This window comes from Tachysurus vachellii, chromosome 6 (assembly GCF_030014155.1).
Source record: "Tachysurus vachellii isolate PV-2020 chromosome 6, HZAU_Pvac_v1, whole genome shotgun sequence".
In the NCBI taxonomy this organism is placed as follows: Eukaryota; Metazoa; Chordata; class Actinopteri; order Siluriformes; family Bagridae; genus Tachysurus; species Tachysurus vachellii.
Genome location: NC_083465.1, coordinates 3,477,171 through 3,491,986, shown reverse-complemented (window position 1 = coordinate 3,491,986; position 14,816 = coordinate 3,477,171). Strand labels below are relative to the sequence as shown.

At 39.7% G+C, this 14,816-nt stretch overlaps 2 protein-coding genes across 5 annotated transcripts in view; both read right to left on the bottom strand.

The window, feature by feature from the left end:
- The window catches only part of cdh23 (cadherin-related 23), a 37,270-nt gene extending 35,288 nt beyond the window's left edge, over positions 1-1,982 (bottom strand). For all 4 annotated transcript variants that reach the window (XR_009648571.1, XR_009648573.1, XR_009648572.1 and 1 more), the window contains exons 1-4: positions 1,809-1,982; positions 1,502-1,630; positions 938-1,066; positions 375-602 (exon numbers count right to left, since the gene is read on the bottom strand). Coding sequence is in view for 1 of the 4 variants with exons in the window: in XM_060871789.1 (XP_060727772.1) it covers positions 375-602; positions 938-1,066; positions 1,502-1,630; positions 1,809-1,850 (528 nt within the window). In the remaining 3 variants the exon portion in view is untranslated. The remainder of the gene's footprint in view (positions 1-374; positions 603-937; positions 1,067-1,501; positions 1,631-1,808) is intronic.
- A 77-nt stretch (positions 1,983-2,059) lies between these two features.
- Positions 2,060-14,816, bottom strand: part of LOC132846765 (cadherin-23-like) — a 100,463-nt gene continuing 87,706 nt past the window's right edge. Inside the window, exons 22-32 of the mRNA XM_060871483.1 lie at positions 14,713-14,816; positions 13,334-13,479; positions 12,893-13,112; positions 12,464-12,616; positions 12,221-12,334; positions 10,686-10,834; positions 6,984-7,044; positions 5,775-5,923; positions 4,046-4,181; positions 2,490-2,878; positions 2,060-2,305 (exon numbers count right to left, since the gene is read on the bottom strand). The exon at positions 14,713-14,816 is cut by the window's right edge and continues 86 nt beyond it. Coding sequence (XP_060727466.1) covers positions 2,165-2,305; positions 2,490-2,878; positions 4,046-4,181; positions 5,775-5,923; positions 6,984-7,044; positions 10,686-10,834; positions 12,221-12,334; positions 12,464-12,616; positions 12,893-13,112; positions 13,334-13,479; positions 14,713-14,816 — 1,762 coding nt within the window. The 3' untranslated portion in view covers positions 2,060-2,164. The remainder of the gene's footprint in view (positions 2,306-2,489; positions 2,879-4,045; positions 4,182-5,774; positions 5,924-6,983; positions 7,045-10,685; positions 10,835-12,220; positions 12,335-12,463; positions 12,617-12,892; positions 13,113-13,333; positions 13,480-14,712) is intronic.

The window sequence follows — 14,816 nt, the reverse complement described above, 5'->3', positions numbered from 1 at the left end:
ATCTCTAAATCTTGGATAATGTCTCGTCTTTAAGCAGGTATTGATTTAGAGCCTGGGTTACAGTGAGGCTGAATTGTACGTACGGTTCATCTTAAATCCTAATCATAATGCAGTGTTGTGTTGTTTTTTTGTACACAGAAGGATCAGCAGGCGTACGTCTAATACAATGCCATCTCAATAAGGTATATTTAGCCCTTTATAATATTTAGCTCTATTTACTAATTGCTATCAAAGATCTTTGACTTTTGTAATTGTAATATAAGATTTTTGAAGTTCTCTCTTTTTCTCACATACACACACACACACACACACACACACACACACACACACACACACACACACACACACACACACACACTTTCTCTCTCTCTCACCGATAGTGGAGGTGTTCCGTCATCCTCCACTGTGACAGTGAGTGTGTACTGCTGCTGTCTCTCTCTGTCAGGAGGTGAAGGTCTGGTCACGATCTCTCCGCTCATGCGGTCCATGCGGAACGTCAAATCTTGGTTCCCGTTTGTGATGTAATATGACAGCACAGCATTAGGCCCAATGTCTCGATCTGTAGCGACGACACGCAGAACCGACGTACCACCACCTACGTTCTATACAAAGACACACACACACAAACACACACTCTAGTGGTAAATGTTTTGAGCTCAATCCCAGAATCACTATACTGTCACTTTTAGGATCTTGAGATTCATATGTATGTAAGCTACCTAAGAACAAGCTAGGATATGTGCAGAAAAACCTACAATGGCCCTTTAAATTTTTCTTTTTATAGCCAGTAAAAATAACGAAGAATATAATGTCTTTATCCCAACTTTCAGCAATGTATACCATATGTATGAATAGACACAGAAGATGACAGACTTGTGACTGCTTTCGGGTCCCGAGGCTCTGATGTGGTTTGATTAGCAGGCCGAGTTACACTCACCTCACTAACGCTGACATTGTAGCCACGAGGGCTCTGGATGACTGGAGCATTATCGTTTACGTCCACAATATTCACAGTAAGAGAATGATCCGTAAACCGAGGAGGAGAGCCGTTATCTATGGCCCGCACCTGGACAGACATGCAAAGTATAAGGAAATGCTATGGAGTGAAATTTGCAGGTCTGAAGGCCATGACACATGATTAGTTAGTCCGTGATCTTAGGAATTAAAAGTGTAACCTTACTATTAAAAGGGTTTAATAGTACAAAAGCTCAGACACATAAAGCATTGCTTTATATAAAAATAAAAATTAGGAATTAGATTGTAATTAGGATATCATTCATTAAGTAGCTTGTTTTTGATTGCTGGATGTATCACAGTAGCATCTAATACACAGGAACGCAAATGGATTAAAATGTAAGGAATTAACTTTTATGTTAACTTTTTCATTAAAATGTCTGCTGCTAACTAACCACTAACTATTAGTTAAGTGCTAGATGATGCTTTCATCTTCTTTATGTTTAAGGTGCACTTCATTAACAGTAACAATGAGATATGAAATGACCTTCAGCAGATAACGGTCCACTGCTTCTCGGTCAAGAGCAGCGTTTACATAAATGTCTCCAAATGTGTTGTTGATGGTTCGGATCTCAAATATATCCCTCATGTTCCCTGCCACCAGTGTAAAGTTCACCTGGATAGAAAAAAAGAAAATGATTATAGAATGAAGAATCAACCGATGCCATAAAACACAAGCTAAAGATGATAAGTAAGTCAAAATATGTCCTTATTCAAGATTAGATCTCATCTCAGATCCCACTGTAGGACTGAGCTTTTCTCTCTCTCTCTCTCCCTCTCTCTCAATCTCTCACCAGTCCGTTCCTCCCGGCGTCTTTATCCCGTGCCGTCACCATGGCCACCCTCTGACCAATGGGTGTATCCTCTGGAACGTTAACGGTTAAATCTGATGTGAGGTCGAACTCGGGGCTGTTGTCATTCTCGTCCAGAATGGTGATGGACACCTGTTAAAAAAAAAAAGAACACGAATAGTAATTATTCTGCAGAAGTTAATTAAGATTTCAGTAACGTGCTGTCCATAATATATATACGATTCCAATCAATCTGTAATAGTAAATCATTACTTACCTTCTACAAATGCACAATGTGTTAGGAAAAAGTAATGAGAAAGCATTTTGGTTAGTTTTGTACATTTCACCTTCCGATGAATTCAGATTATAGAAGTTTCTAGAAGATTACAGAAGTTTACCACAGTGGATCCTCTTTTAGGTCCTCCATCATCAGCAACCACTGTGAGAGTGTAGGAGTCTCCCTTCTCTCGATCTATCAGACCAGTCACAGTGATCCGACCCTGTGAGACACACACACACCCACACACACACGGGAACAAAAAAAATGCAATCTTCAAAGTAAAAGATTAAAATCCATTTTAGGAAAGAGACATAAACCTCATTTAACTGCAACTAAAATTACTTCTGGGCTTTAAGTATTCCTCTCTGCAGTGTCACTCTTAGCCCCAGGTTAAGGTTTCTTACCGTGACAGCATCGATCTTGAAGAGCGCGAGAGCGGCGGGTGACGTATCCGGGTCGAAACGATACGTCAGCTGATTCAGATTATCTGCTGACTGAGCTCGCACTTGGATCACTTCCGTTCCGCCAGCTATATTTTCCCTCAGGGACGTTTCGTACCCGGCCATCATGAATGACACAGCCTCGTCCAGCTCATTCAGCAGAGTGACATATACAGTACAGAAGCCCCGATTAAAGGGAGGCGATTGGTCTGTGGCTGACACGTTCATTAGGTAGCTGGTCTTGGTCTCATAGTCAAGGTAATCCACTGTGGTCACTAGTCCTGTACTAATGTCCACCTCAAATTTACGGTCTGAACCCGAGATAAGGGCGTAGGAAACAGCACCTCCATCTCCTACACGTAGATGTACAGAGAAGAACGAGACAGATGAGTTAAACCATATGAAATGTTCTTGTGCTGTAATTACGCAAACTGAAATGCTGAAAAAGAAGGCCTGCTCTAGGAGAGTCCCTATGCCAGTAATCTAATCATTCTTAAATATATTTCAATTTTCTAGCTCAAAAACAATGATAATGAGTCTTCTTTTAACACTTTAATTTGCTAGTCAGAAGGATGTCAGATTCAGTCTGTCTGAGTCGGATTTCATGGTCTTGATGGTGGTCTCAAGGGGTTACAGACCTCTGGCCCTTAGGGTTCGTTTGTAGGAATATTTCTGTGATAAGTTACATTTAAAATGTTTATCTGACAGACAAATCACATACAGCTCTATTGCTAATAGAAATAACACATAAGAGTGAGCAAGACAGACAAGTGAGACAGGAAGTCTCTTCAGATGTCCTTGGAGTTGTGTGTCATGGAAAAAATAACACAGCGTGCAGGTTGCCATGTTCTCAGAATAGGACTACAAAACAAATCCACAGATCATTACAGAACATTACCTTTATGCCCTTAAGTAGCTTCTTTTGACGTCCTGCAACATGTTATACAGACAAGCAAATGCATTTTGGCTACTCTGGCAACTCAGAAAAACAATGTGGCAGCAACAGAATGTTCTAAAAACCGTTAAAACCACATAAGGTGTGTCACCCAATCGCACATCTCCAGTTTCGTTTCACTCAGTGGGTCTTATAGAACCCCTTTAACCTGAGAAAATATTGCAATTTAACTGTTCCTGTACTCGGCTCATTATTAGAATGTGTACAGCAATGTTTTGGTCATCTGTTGATGCCTTGTTCATTCACAGAACACATTTTTGTCAAATTTGTCATAAGGATTAAACTGACATCATATTTAAGCCTCCGTGTTGTTGAGTTAATGAGGTTTGGATTAAACCCATTAAATTCAATTCAGCTAATAATTGTAGCCGTGTTGTGAGTTCCACAACACTGACTCCATGATTATCCTTCCCAGCTCCAAGAGTCAGGCTACCACTGATCTCATCGGAAAATAATAGAATTTTCACAAAGGAGATAGGAAAATAAAAAGCAACTGAAAATCATTTGCTTTTGATTGACTGTGTACGTACAGTATAGCACAAGGAATCTAAAGCAGCATACGAACCGGTGTCTGGGTCAGTGGCTCGTACCACGATCACAGAGGTGCCGATTCCGGCTGTTTCTCTCAGGCCGAGTCTGTTATACTGCTGCTGGGTGAACACGGGACGCTCGTCATTCACATCCTCCACGTACACTATCACCTACAGAGACACAGTGTGACAGAGACAGTGATGGAGACCTGGTGCCAAAGCTATGGTCAGAGACAATTCTTAGAAATGTGGGGGTTTCCTCTAAAATTGAAGAGAAGATCCTAGTTAAGACAAAAGTTATTCACAAAGCATCGTAACCCTTAAAAGAGCTCATAAGTTCAAAAAGTCTTAAGAGTCATGAGGACGACTTTTAAGAGTTTCTTTAGCAGAGGAGGAAAATGGACGAAAGGTAAAGAGGGAGAAGAAATGTATAAAATATGGATTATTTTTGTAACCAATCATATTAGAGATAATATGTACAGCATATAGCCTCAAATATCTTAACACAGAGACAAAAGTGAACATTTATAATAGATATTTAATTTAGATAGTTAAAATAGATATTTTAAAAGCACTCCTATTTTTTTTATTGTACAACCAATCACAGTATTCAAAAGAATGTGTCATACCTAGTAACAGGGTTAAGATTTTATCTCTAAGATAAAAACTGTTATAGTTCTTGAATCACTCTTAAGATAAGATTAGAAATGTTTAATATAAATGAATCGCTCTCTGAGATCATTCTTAGACTCTTTATGAATAATAAATGCAGAATACAGAGGGGATGCTGGATGCTCCATATAAACAGAATAAAAATGTGTGTAATTTATACACTATAATTTTTACCCACACTTTGCACTTTACTATATCCATAATCTTTTTACCCATGTCAACATATCAGCCATTGTGTTCACATGGCACATTCTTCTCCCCATATATTGTCCATTATTAGATTTTACCTTCCACTTTACTCTACAGTAGACTGAATATATTTCCTTATTAATCTAATTTCAATCTTATTTTATGTTCTTTTTTGAACTCTATTTTAAAATACTGTTCATAGTTAATATGTTGATAGTCTTATTTACTTAAAAGGGGGGGGGGGAGGCTGGTGAAGGAATAGCTGCAGCTGGAATTGATCAACAGAAATGTAACTTGCAGAGATCAATGGATAGAAAGCTTCATGCTTCATTCTTCATGCTTCATTCTTTCATAAATTAAATATATTGCTTTGAGAAGGACAATAATTTGCATGGAAAAGGAATTTCTTCATTAAGTACATAGTAATAAGTATAACATGCACACATGTATAACACACACACAAACACACACACAAGCACACTCACATACACACACACAGACAAACACACAAACAAACACACACTCACTCTCTCTTTCTCACACACACACACTCTCTCTCTCACACACACACACTCTCACACATTCACTCTCACACACACACACTCTCTCGCTCTCTCTCTCACACACACACACTCACTCTCATAAACACTCACTCACACACAATCATTCTCACACACTCTCACACACACACTCTCTCTCTCACACACACACTCTCACACATTCACTCTCACACACAAACACTCTCTCGCTCTCTCTCTCACACACACACACTCACTCTCATAAACACTCACTCACACACAATCACTCTCACACACTCTCACACACACACACTCTCTCGCTCTCTCTCTCTCTCTCTCTCTCTCTCTCTCACATACACACGCACACACACATACACACACATACCCTGACAGAGCTGCGCATGCTGCCCTGGTCACTGTTGTATGCCTCCACCTCCAGCAGGTGTGAGCTGCTCGTCTCTCTGTCCAGAGCTCGCTGTCCTCGGGTGATCAGGCCAGACAGAAGGTCTATACTGAACTGACCACCACTGTTACCTACACAACACACACACACACACACACACATTACTGTACACAGTCAAGTTCAAAAGACTAAACTCAGTTTTGTCTAATTAAACTGGAATATTCAGAGGGTGGTGGATGATTTGCAGTACAGCACTAACACTGACATGATAGTTTGTGTGTGTGTGTGTGTGTGTGTGTGTGTGTGTGTGAAAGTGTGGTGTTGGTTATTTTTTAATGCGCTGTGCCTTCAGAGTAATTTATCCTGCATAACTGTCAGACCACAAGACCAGACAAACAACAGCGCTGGACAAGAAGAATAGCACATTTAAAACAGCTGCAAATTGAGGCTTGAACTAGCGAACATTTGAAAGAGTTTGCAATTTACCAGCAAAAGCAATACCACAGTGAGCTGTCAGCATCAATTCTGCTGATTCACAACAAGCCATCGGCACTGGTCAATATACTACAGTAAAAATGACAGGTCACTCACTCACATTTACTAATCACTTTATCCTGTCCAGAGCTTATCTAAGGGACAATGAATTACAGGAAATATTCATATCATATTCACAGAAAGAACATTTATAGTCTCAACAGCAATTCAACCAGCGGTAGGGTTTCAGGAAGTGCGAGAAGACCGGAGAACCCGTAAGAAACCTATTCAGACATCCAGCAACCCTGGAGCTGTAAAGGAGCAGTTGACCTACTTGTTTATTATATTCTAAAATTTCCAATGGAGTTTAAACACTGCAGCAACTTATGCTCACTCACTCCTCATCAGCACTGTGGTGTAATAATCGGGGTTATCTGATCTACAGTTGTGCTTATATGAGCAGCTGATCTAGTGCACAAGTGAAGGAAGTCTCCTCTAAGGCTACATTACCCAGTGTTTATGTGCCTGTGGTTTCTCATGACTTCCGTCGACTGTTTTTGTTTGTGTTATTTTTGTTTATCGTTCTTGTGCAATGCATCACTCCACCATTCCAACTTGTGCTGGCTATTCTTGGGTTGTGCGGTCACATCATCTGGGTCAGGAGGCTGTTAAGTCATACACCAAAACCTCACAAATAAAGGGAGGAAATAAACTTACCAGAGAGAATTCGGTACAGAACCCTGCCATTTTCTCCCTGGTCTGCATCTGTGGCCTGGACCTGTCCACACATAGAAACACACACACACACATACACACATTTTGTCCGTTAAAACTTGTCTGATGAAATTAGAATGATTATTCTGAAAACAAACAAACAAACAAATGGCTGATTTCTGATTTTTTTTTTCAGTCACTAGTTAGCAGTTGCCATGACAACATCAACTTCACAAAAGAGGTCTAATCAGAAAAAACACACTCAGAGGTACTCACACACACAGACACATACACACACACACACACTGAGCAGGGCCCCTTCTTCAGACTCATTAGTTTTATAAAAGGTTTTGGGGACGAGTAGAAGAAAGAGGGCACAACGGGAGGAGGGAAGGAGCGAGAATAAAGAGTTGGGGGTCACTCTGAGATAGATGAATAGAGTGGGTCGTACCATATCTAGTCCTGTGGGGGTCAGAAACTTCACACAAGTGTTTTATTTATCAGTAAGTGACTATATATCACTCTGTAGCCAGTTTAGATTAACGCACAGAAGAGCCATTGGCTTAAACATGGCGAGTCTGATCTTTCTGTGCCGTCTTGACCATTTCATGAACTACAATCCAAATTTGTCAGGATATTGAGCGCTCCCTCTTGGGCCTGTCTGTCTTTTTCTTCTCAGTGTTTGCTCTTCTTCTCAACGTGGAAAGACAGAAAAGGAGCCAGCACCACAGTGAGGACACACATTCAGTGCGTTGTTAAGGTAAAGTTGTGTTTCTTGATAAACACATATCTGAAATGTCTACACATTTATAATCTGTGATTTGTGTTACTTTTATGTGTGTTGTGTATTGCTCCAAGCTGACCATATTCAACCGAACATTTCAGTCAGTGAGTATGTGCTGGCTATTGATGGAGTTTAATGGACTCTAATGAGTAATTTTTTTCTGGATATTTCTGGCATTCTGACTAATTTCACATCTCAGTGTGTTTTTCTTAAACGGTTAAGCTGTGATGAACCCAAACTTTAACATGCTGTGTGTTTGGGAATAAGAAAAAAACTTTAATTTCTCTCAAAAAACTGAATTAAAAACTATGTCAATGGAAGGTCCTTGTAAAGATATTTAGACAAATATAACGCGTGCGTGTTTGTATCATTTTCAGTCTGACTCACTAAGATGCAAGATGACACAAAAGCCGAAGTGAATCATGCTGAGAATCGACTCTTCCCCTAACAGGCAATGACACAACTTGCAGCAAAATAACAAAAGGCCCAAACCTTGGCTTAAAGTTCCTTCCACACCAAAACTAGCTGGGCTAAACCGTTAAAAATGCCCAGCCTCCATGTAAACATTAAGATCAACCAAACCAAACACCTGAAAAAAGCATCAAGGGATAAACTTCCACCAAGAAAACCCAAAAGACCCGAACTGCGCTCAACACGCAAACAGTCTAAACGTCCAGTGTCACGCAAATGAGGATGGTTATCCTTTCTGAGCCTGGTTCCTTTCAAGGTTTCTTACTAAGGAAGTTTTTCCTTGTGTACAGATCTACCAGCTCCAGTTGGACTCTGTGATACTAAGAGGAGATATGAACTCCATGTGATCCTTACACCAATACAGCATTTGTTTGACTGTATATTTGTAATCACACCCTCCAGTGTCACCCATATGAGGATGGGCTCCCCTTTGAGTCTGGTTCCTCTCAAGGTTTCTTCCTCACCAATTTCAGGGAGTTTTTCCTACCCACTGCTGCCTGAGTCACCTCAGACTTGATCATTGGGGAAAGACGTTAGGGATAAATAGTCATTTTAAACTTAAAGCACTATACAAGTAAATTGAAGGTGTTGTTGGATATTTTCCTATAACCACATGATCTTCCCTGTTTTATTCCTTACACACACACACACACACACACACACATATATATATATACACATAATGCACAAGAATCCCTCCAATTTGCTGAACACAAAACATCATTATCGTAAAGAGAATTGATTTGAGTTCTGTGAAGTTGATGCCTTCACACATCTACACCCACATCATACCACATCCTGTTAATCTGCACTAAAACATTTTGCATTATCCACAGTCCAGACCGCACCAGCTGATACATTCTGTCATTCATTTTCTCTTCAGATCCGGACAACATGGACTCTACAAACAGCACTGCCAATACAACCTTCATGCCTTTCATGACTTTTACCGATTCTCTCACACCATCTAATCTTTCCAGTGCTGTATACCCTGCCCTCCATCACCCGCTCCCCACCATCATCGGGACCGCCTGCCTGTTCCTCGTGTTCGGTGGGTGTGTGATCGTCCTGGCGACATGCCACAGGTCAGGAAGATCTGGAGCATGTGACAGAGGATGTGCTGCCAGAGAAAGTGAATACGACCGACAGGCGTCATCCAGCGAGCCTCAGCTGAAACTCTGGAAGCGACTCGGATCCGGACGCTACTCATTTTCCTCGGTCCAGTCGTTCCGGAGAACTCCGCAGCGCTCTGCCGTGACGAAATCCAAGCTGTCGTTTCAACTGGAGCGAGACAGGAACGAACTGCAAGCGCAGCTGACTATACCTTGCTTGCTACAATATGCTACTGAGATATAAACACTAAACACAACTGTAACGCAAAGTGCTAAGTGACTAAAACGCTCAGTAAACAACTCAGTTTCATATTTTAGCAAAATGTCAACTTTAGCTTTCCTCCAGAACCCAACCCAAGGTCCAGGAGTGGTGCAGCTAGCCCAGGCTTGTGATTAAAGTGTTTAGTGCAGAAGGTCAACATTATAACATTTAGGTTGCTATTTAGTGAATTTTAACAGCAATTGAGAGTCTAAAGCATACAGTCATCCTGTATACAGTCTAGCAGTCTGTTTTGTGGTTTTTAGATATACTTTTGTTTTGATACAGCAGGTGTGTTTCCTGCTGAGGCACACACATTCAAGGGTAGCATCATTCACCAGAGTTACCAGGCTTATGCAATGGAATTTGTTAATCCTTTCTTTTCTCATTTTTTTAAAGGTCGCAGTGATGCACACAAATGTCTGGCATTCATGCATGTTTTAATATTTGTAATTAGCCACTTCATAATCTCCCTTTTCTTCTCTTGTTTTAAGTATGACACACTGTCTGGACTCACACTTTGACTTTGTTTGTAGAAATATATAAGATTTCATTCTCAGAGTCTGAGGCTCCTCTCAAAAGCACGGGGAAGCCTGATTCCACTCTATTAGTATGACAAGCCGCTCATCACTCAAACAAACAAACAAATCAAACAAACTAAATTGAACAAAATAAAACGAATTCAAATCTTGGATCATGCTACAAGATTTCTTGAAACACAAATATTTGTTCTGCATCATCTTAAAATCTTAAGAAAAAAAAAAAGATTCTGACAGTAACCCAAACCAAATTATTTATTACATGCTATGTTATACAACTCCATACCAAAAAGAAAAATAAAATCATTTTTTCTTTTCAAATTTTCCTGTTTTATTAGAGATCCATCATGGCATCTTGAACTAAAATGTTGGTTAATTACACCTTCTCAGGTGATGTGAGATGAATCATCAGTGATCATCAGTCAATCTCAGTGATCAACTGTAGCTAAAACATCTGTATAATAAGAAACATGAAACTTATTATTTCTTCTCATTGTGTCAGTGTTGGTGACGAGTGTTTATATGTACTAGTGTTCGCACCTGTAGTACACTGGTTCCTCTCGGGACGTTCTCCAGAATCGTAGTCTCGTAGCTGTTCTGAAGGAAGATGGGTCTGTTGTCGTTGACATCCAGCACTTCTACATAGACTGTAGCTGTGCCTGTTTTTCTGTCCCCAGCTGGACCGTTATCTACAGGAAAAACAATACCATTAACCCAACTGAGAGTCTTGCAGATGGGAGCGCAGTGGAAACAATGACTGAAAAATTGTGGGTTCGAATCCCAGAAGCGCCCTACAACCTCTGTTGGGCCAATGATCTACACTCTAAGTCTTTATTTGTTTTTTTTCTTTCTTTTTTTTCTGTCTCACTTGTAAATTGGTTTTGGGAGAAAAAAAGCATCTGGCAGTTGAATAAACGTTGAATAAAGATTGCAACGCTCAATCTGAATATCTGAACAACTAAAAATTACCCAATAAAGTTCAGAGCTCGGAGCCACGTCTGTGTTCGTGTGTCTACAGTTTACTCAGTCGACACATTGTAGAAGTTAACATTCATACTGATGACCAATCAAATCCCATAACGCTGGATTTAATCGATCAACTCAGTTGAACTCGATGCACTGTAAAAATGAAAATGCTATAATAATAATACTAAACTCATCAGACTAATAGCTAATAACAGACTATAAAGAAATCTTAATTAGATGACTTAATTAGGCAGATGTATTAAGAAAAAAGTTAAATGTCTTTAATTATAAAACCGTAAGTATATTTTTGAGTGAGTCTAGAGTGTATTTTTATTTTTTATATTTAATAAAACTGTTATTATATTTTATTTTTAGTATATATTTTAGATTTTTAATCTTTAATAACTTCATATAAAAAAATAAAATATATCATTAAAATTAAGGATTTTTTATTTTTTAATAAAGGTAATTATTTATGTAGGAATTTATATGTGAGAAGAAGGGGTTTGCCATGATGTTCAGCGAATTGTTTTTACATTTTAAAATGTCAGACTTTTATTTACCTGATTAAATCTGAAATATTTTGGTTAATTAAACTGACATATTTTTTTATATTCATACATAACTCTTTTTTTATAAGCCTAGACACCCAGTACAATACTGTATATGTAATATATTCGTTCATATTTTTGAGCTTAATAACTATATAATATAATTAGATATATAATACATATCCAATATAAAGTATAGGCCTGGAATGATACTCAGAAACCAGAGCAAGAAACAATTTCTAAATGAAATCTTAAATTCTATTGTGCATTTATAGCCATATGTGTGTGTGACTGAGTAAAATGAGCATGCAAAATTAACTACACACACTGCACCTCTAGCCCCACAGTTTCACTACAAACAGGAAACCTCAGTGCACAGTTCAGTTCACACAAGAAGTAAAGGTGTTGTGCTTCAGATGCTCACACTGCTGCATGCAACTTTGAACCTGATTAGCAAAGCTTACCTGTAGCTGAGACAAGACACACACACACACACACACACACACACACACACACACACACACACAATCACAGACAGGCACAGATATAAATGCTCACCGATAGCTTCGATGACGAGTGTGTATGAGGCTTGTATTTCTCGGTCCAGATCCACCACAGTGCGCACCACACCGTTCCTGAAGCCCACACTGAATTTTCCATCCTGATTTCCACCTGCACAATCAAACACACACACACTTCTTGTTTTTTAAACACTTTAAAAATAAAATTTGTTCCCCAAACCCCCTCAAAATCAAAGGTAGTAGTGCTTAACACTACAACTCATGTCTTTTGACCCCTAACCTGTGATGAAATAGCTGAGTTCAGCATTAAGGCCAGCATCGTTATCAGAACAGTTGAGCCGTGCGACCACGAAATCCCGTGGAACGCTCTCCAACACCGACACATTGTACAGGCGTGGAAAAAACGTAGGAGTCTCGTCATTCATGTCCAACACTATAGAAACCGAGACAGAGTTAGAGACAGACAGACAGACAGACAGAGATGAAGAAGATTTTGACATTTGGCAGGCTAATAAATAGACAGACATAGAAATGATAAACAGAAATATAGACAGAGGGACTGATTAACAGACAGACAAAAAGATAGACAGACTGATAGACAAACTGACAGGTATGTAGACTAGGCAGAGACGCGGTCTGATAGAAAAATAAACAGACAACCAAACAGTAATGCTCTCTCTCCGGCTATGACCCTTGCTCTGGATCCTACCTGTGATGGTGAGGGTGCTGGTGGAGGTGCGTGGGTACTGCCCTGAGTCGTAAGCCACTAGCCGCAGCTGGTATTGTGCGATCCGCTCACGGTCCAGTACAACTGTAGAAAATAGCACACCTGTGCTGCTGTTGAGGCGGAAGTCCATACGGGGTAAACCCAACTGCAGAGCCAATGTCACGACCCCATTCTCCGCCTCGTCTGGGTCCTGTACTTGCACCTGTGCGCCCACAACATGCAGAACATTAATATGTTTTTAAAAAGCAGTCAATGATTCAGGGCTGTAAATATTAAAATGGTGAACACCTGGCAGCAAGCACTGTGTGAGTGAACTGTTTTGTTTTGCAATTTTTCTATTGCCATTTCCTGATATTTTTGTCACACTGCAGATGCTTAATACAGGCCCAAGGAACAAAACAATTTCAGAAAACTCAAACCAACCCTGAAGACAGACGAGTTGGTAGGAAGACCCTCTGGCACCTCGGCGACGAACGGCAGGTTGAGGAAGGTGGGATCGTTGTCGTTAAGGTCCAGCAGATTGACGTAGACCGTGGTGCTGGCTGAAGAGCGCAGTGGTGGGTTTCCACCTTGAGAGGGCAGTAGAGCGTTAAGTAGAAAACATACAAACTCAAACATGACTTTTTTCAGTCATTAAATCCACTCAGGGGGAAGAAATGATTAAGAAACAAGAAAATGGGTTTGAGAAGCGATTTAAGGATCAGAGACAAGGAGACAAGGAGACATGGATAGGATAAAAGAATGTCTATGAACACCATGTCTGCTATAGAAAGACTGTCTGGCTACAAGAACAATTTCATTATGCTTGAGTTATATTAGTATTAGAATATAATTCTTCATAAATTAGCCTCTCTTTCTTTCTTTTGAATATGATTATCTATGATTTGGAAGGCAAGGTTTTAAAAACACTGCAGCTATAAATTCACTAATAAACAGTGCATTTAACTAACTAGATGGGTAGGGATGAAGGCAGAATGAAGAAAATGCCAAACAATATAAAAAATCTTTATAAACACTGGGTTTTATGGACTGTACTGTACTGCATTGATTATTGCACTGTGTGGCTATAACCTGTCCATCCCATCTCGTCATCCATCCAGCAATCATTCATTCATGTACCAACATTCCCATCCATCCATCCATCCATCCATCCATCCACCAACACTCCCATCCATCCAACCATTCTTTTATCCACCCATCCATTTATCCACCAATCTGTCCATCCATATACCAACACTCCCATCCATCCATCCATTCATCCATCCATCCATCCATCCATCCATCCATCCACCAAACAACCTATCAAATAATTTTTGTTAATCTATGAACAGCGTATGGTTTTTGATATTTAGTTGATCATTGATACACATTCTATAGACTATGAACTACTAAACATGTGTTTTCACTTTATGTGAATGGTCCAAATTCTAGCACCTGGTTTAGTGGATCATTTATAGATAGGATAAATGATCCTCTTGTTTATAGTCCAACACAATTTCACATGCAGGTCACAATATAATATAATCTGACATGTTAAGAATCAGTTGATTCAGCTGATTTATGGCAGATGGATATTAAAGGATTGGCTTCATTATACTATCCAAATAAAGTGTTACCTTATTGTTACTGAATCAGTGCAACATACTGTACTGCTTACCCTCAATCCATATCGCTCTTACACCAACATGTAATTAAAGGCTTAAAACTTAATAATGCCAAATTACAATCTAGTTTCTAAAAGAAACTGAGTGACATTCTTGAATGTGTTTCTGTGTGAGTGTGTGTGGGTCTGTTGTACTCACGATCAGTAGCTGAAATGATGATGGTCCGCATGAGCTGCGCAGCTCGGGGATCCACGCTCTCTCTGTCCAGCACGGCGCCACTGGTGCGGATCTTCCCGGTTCTG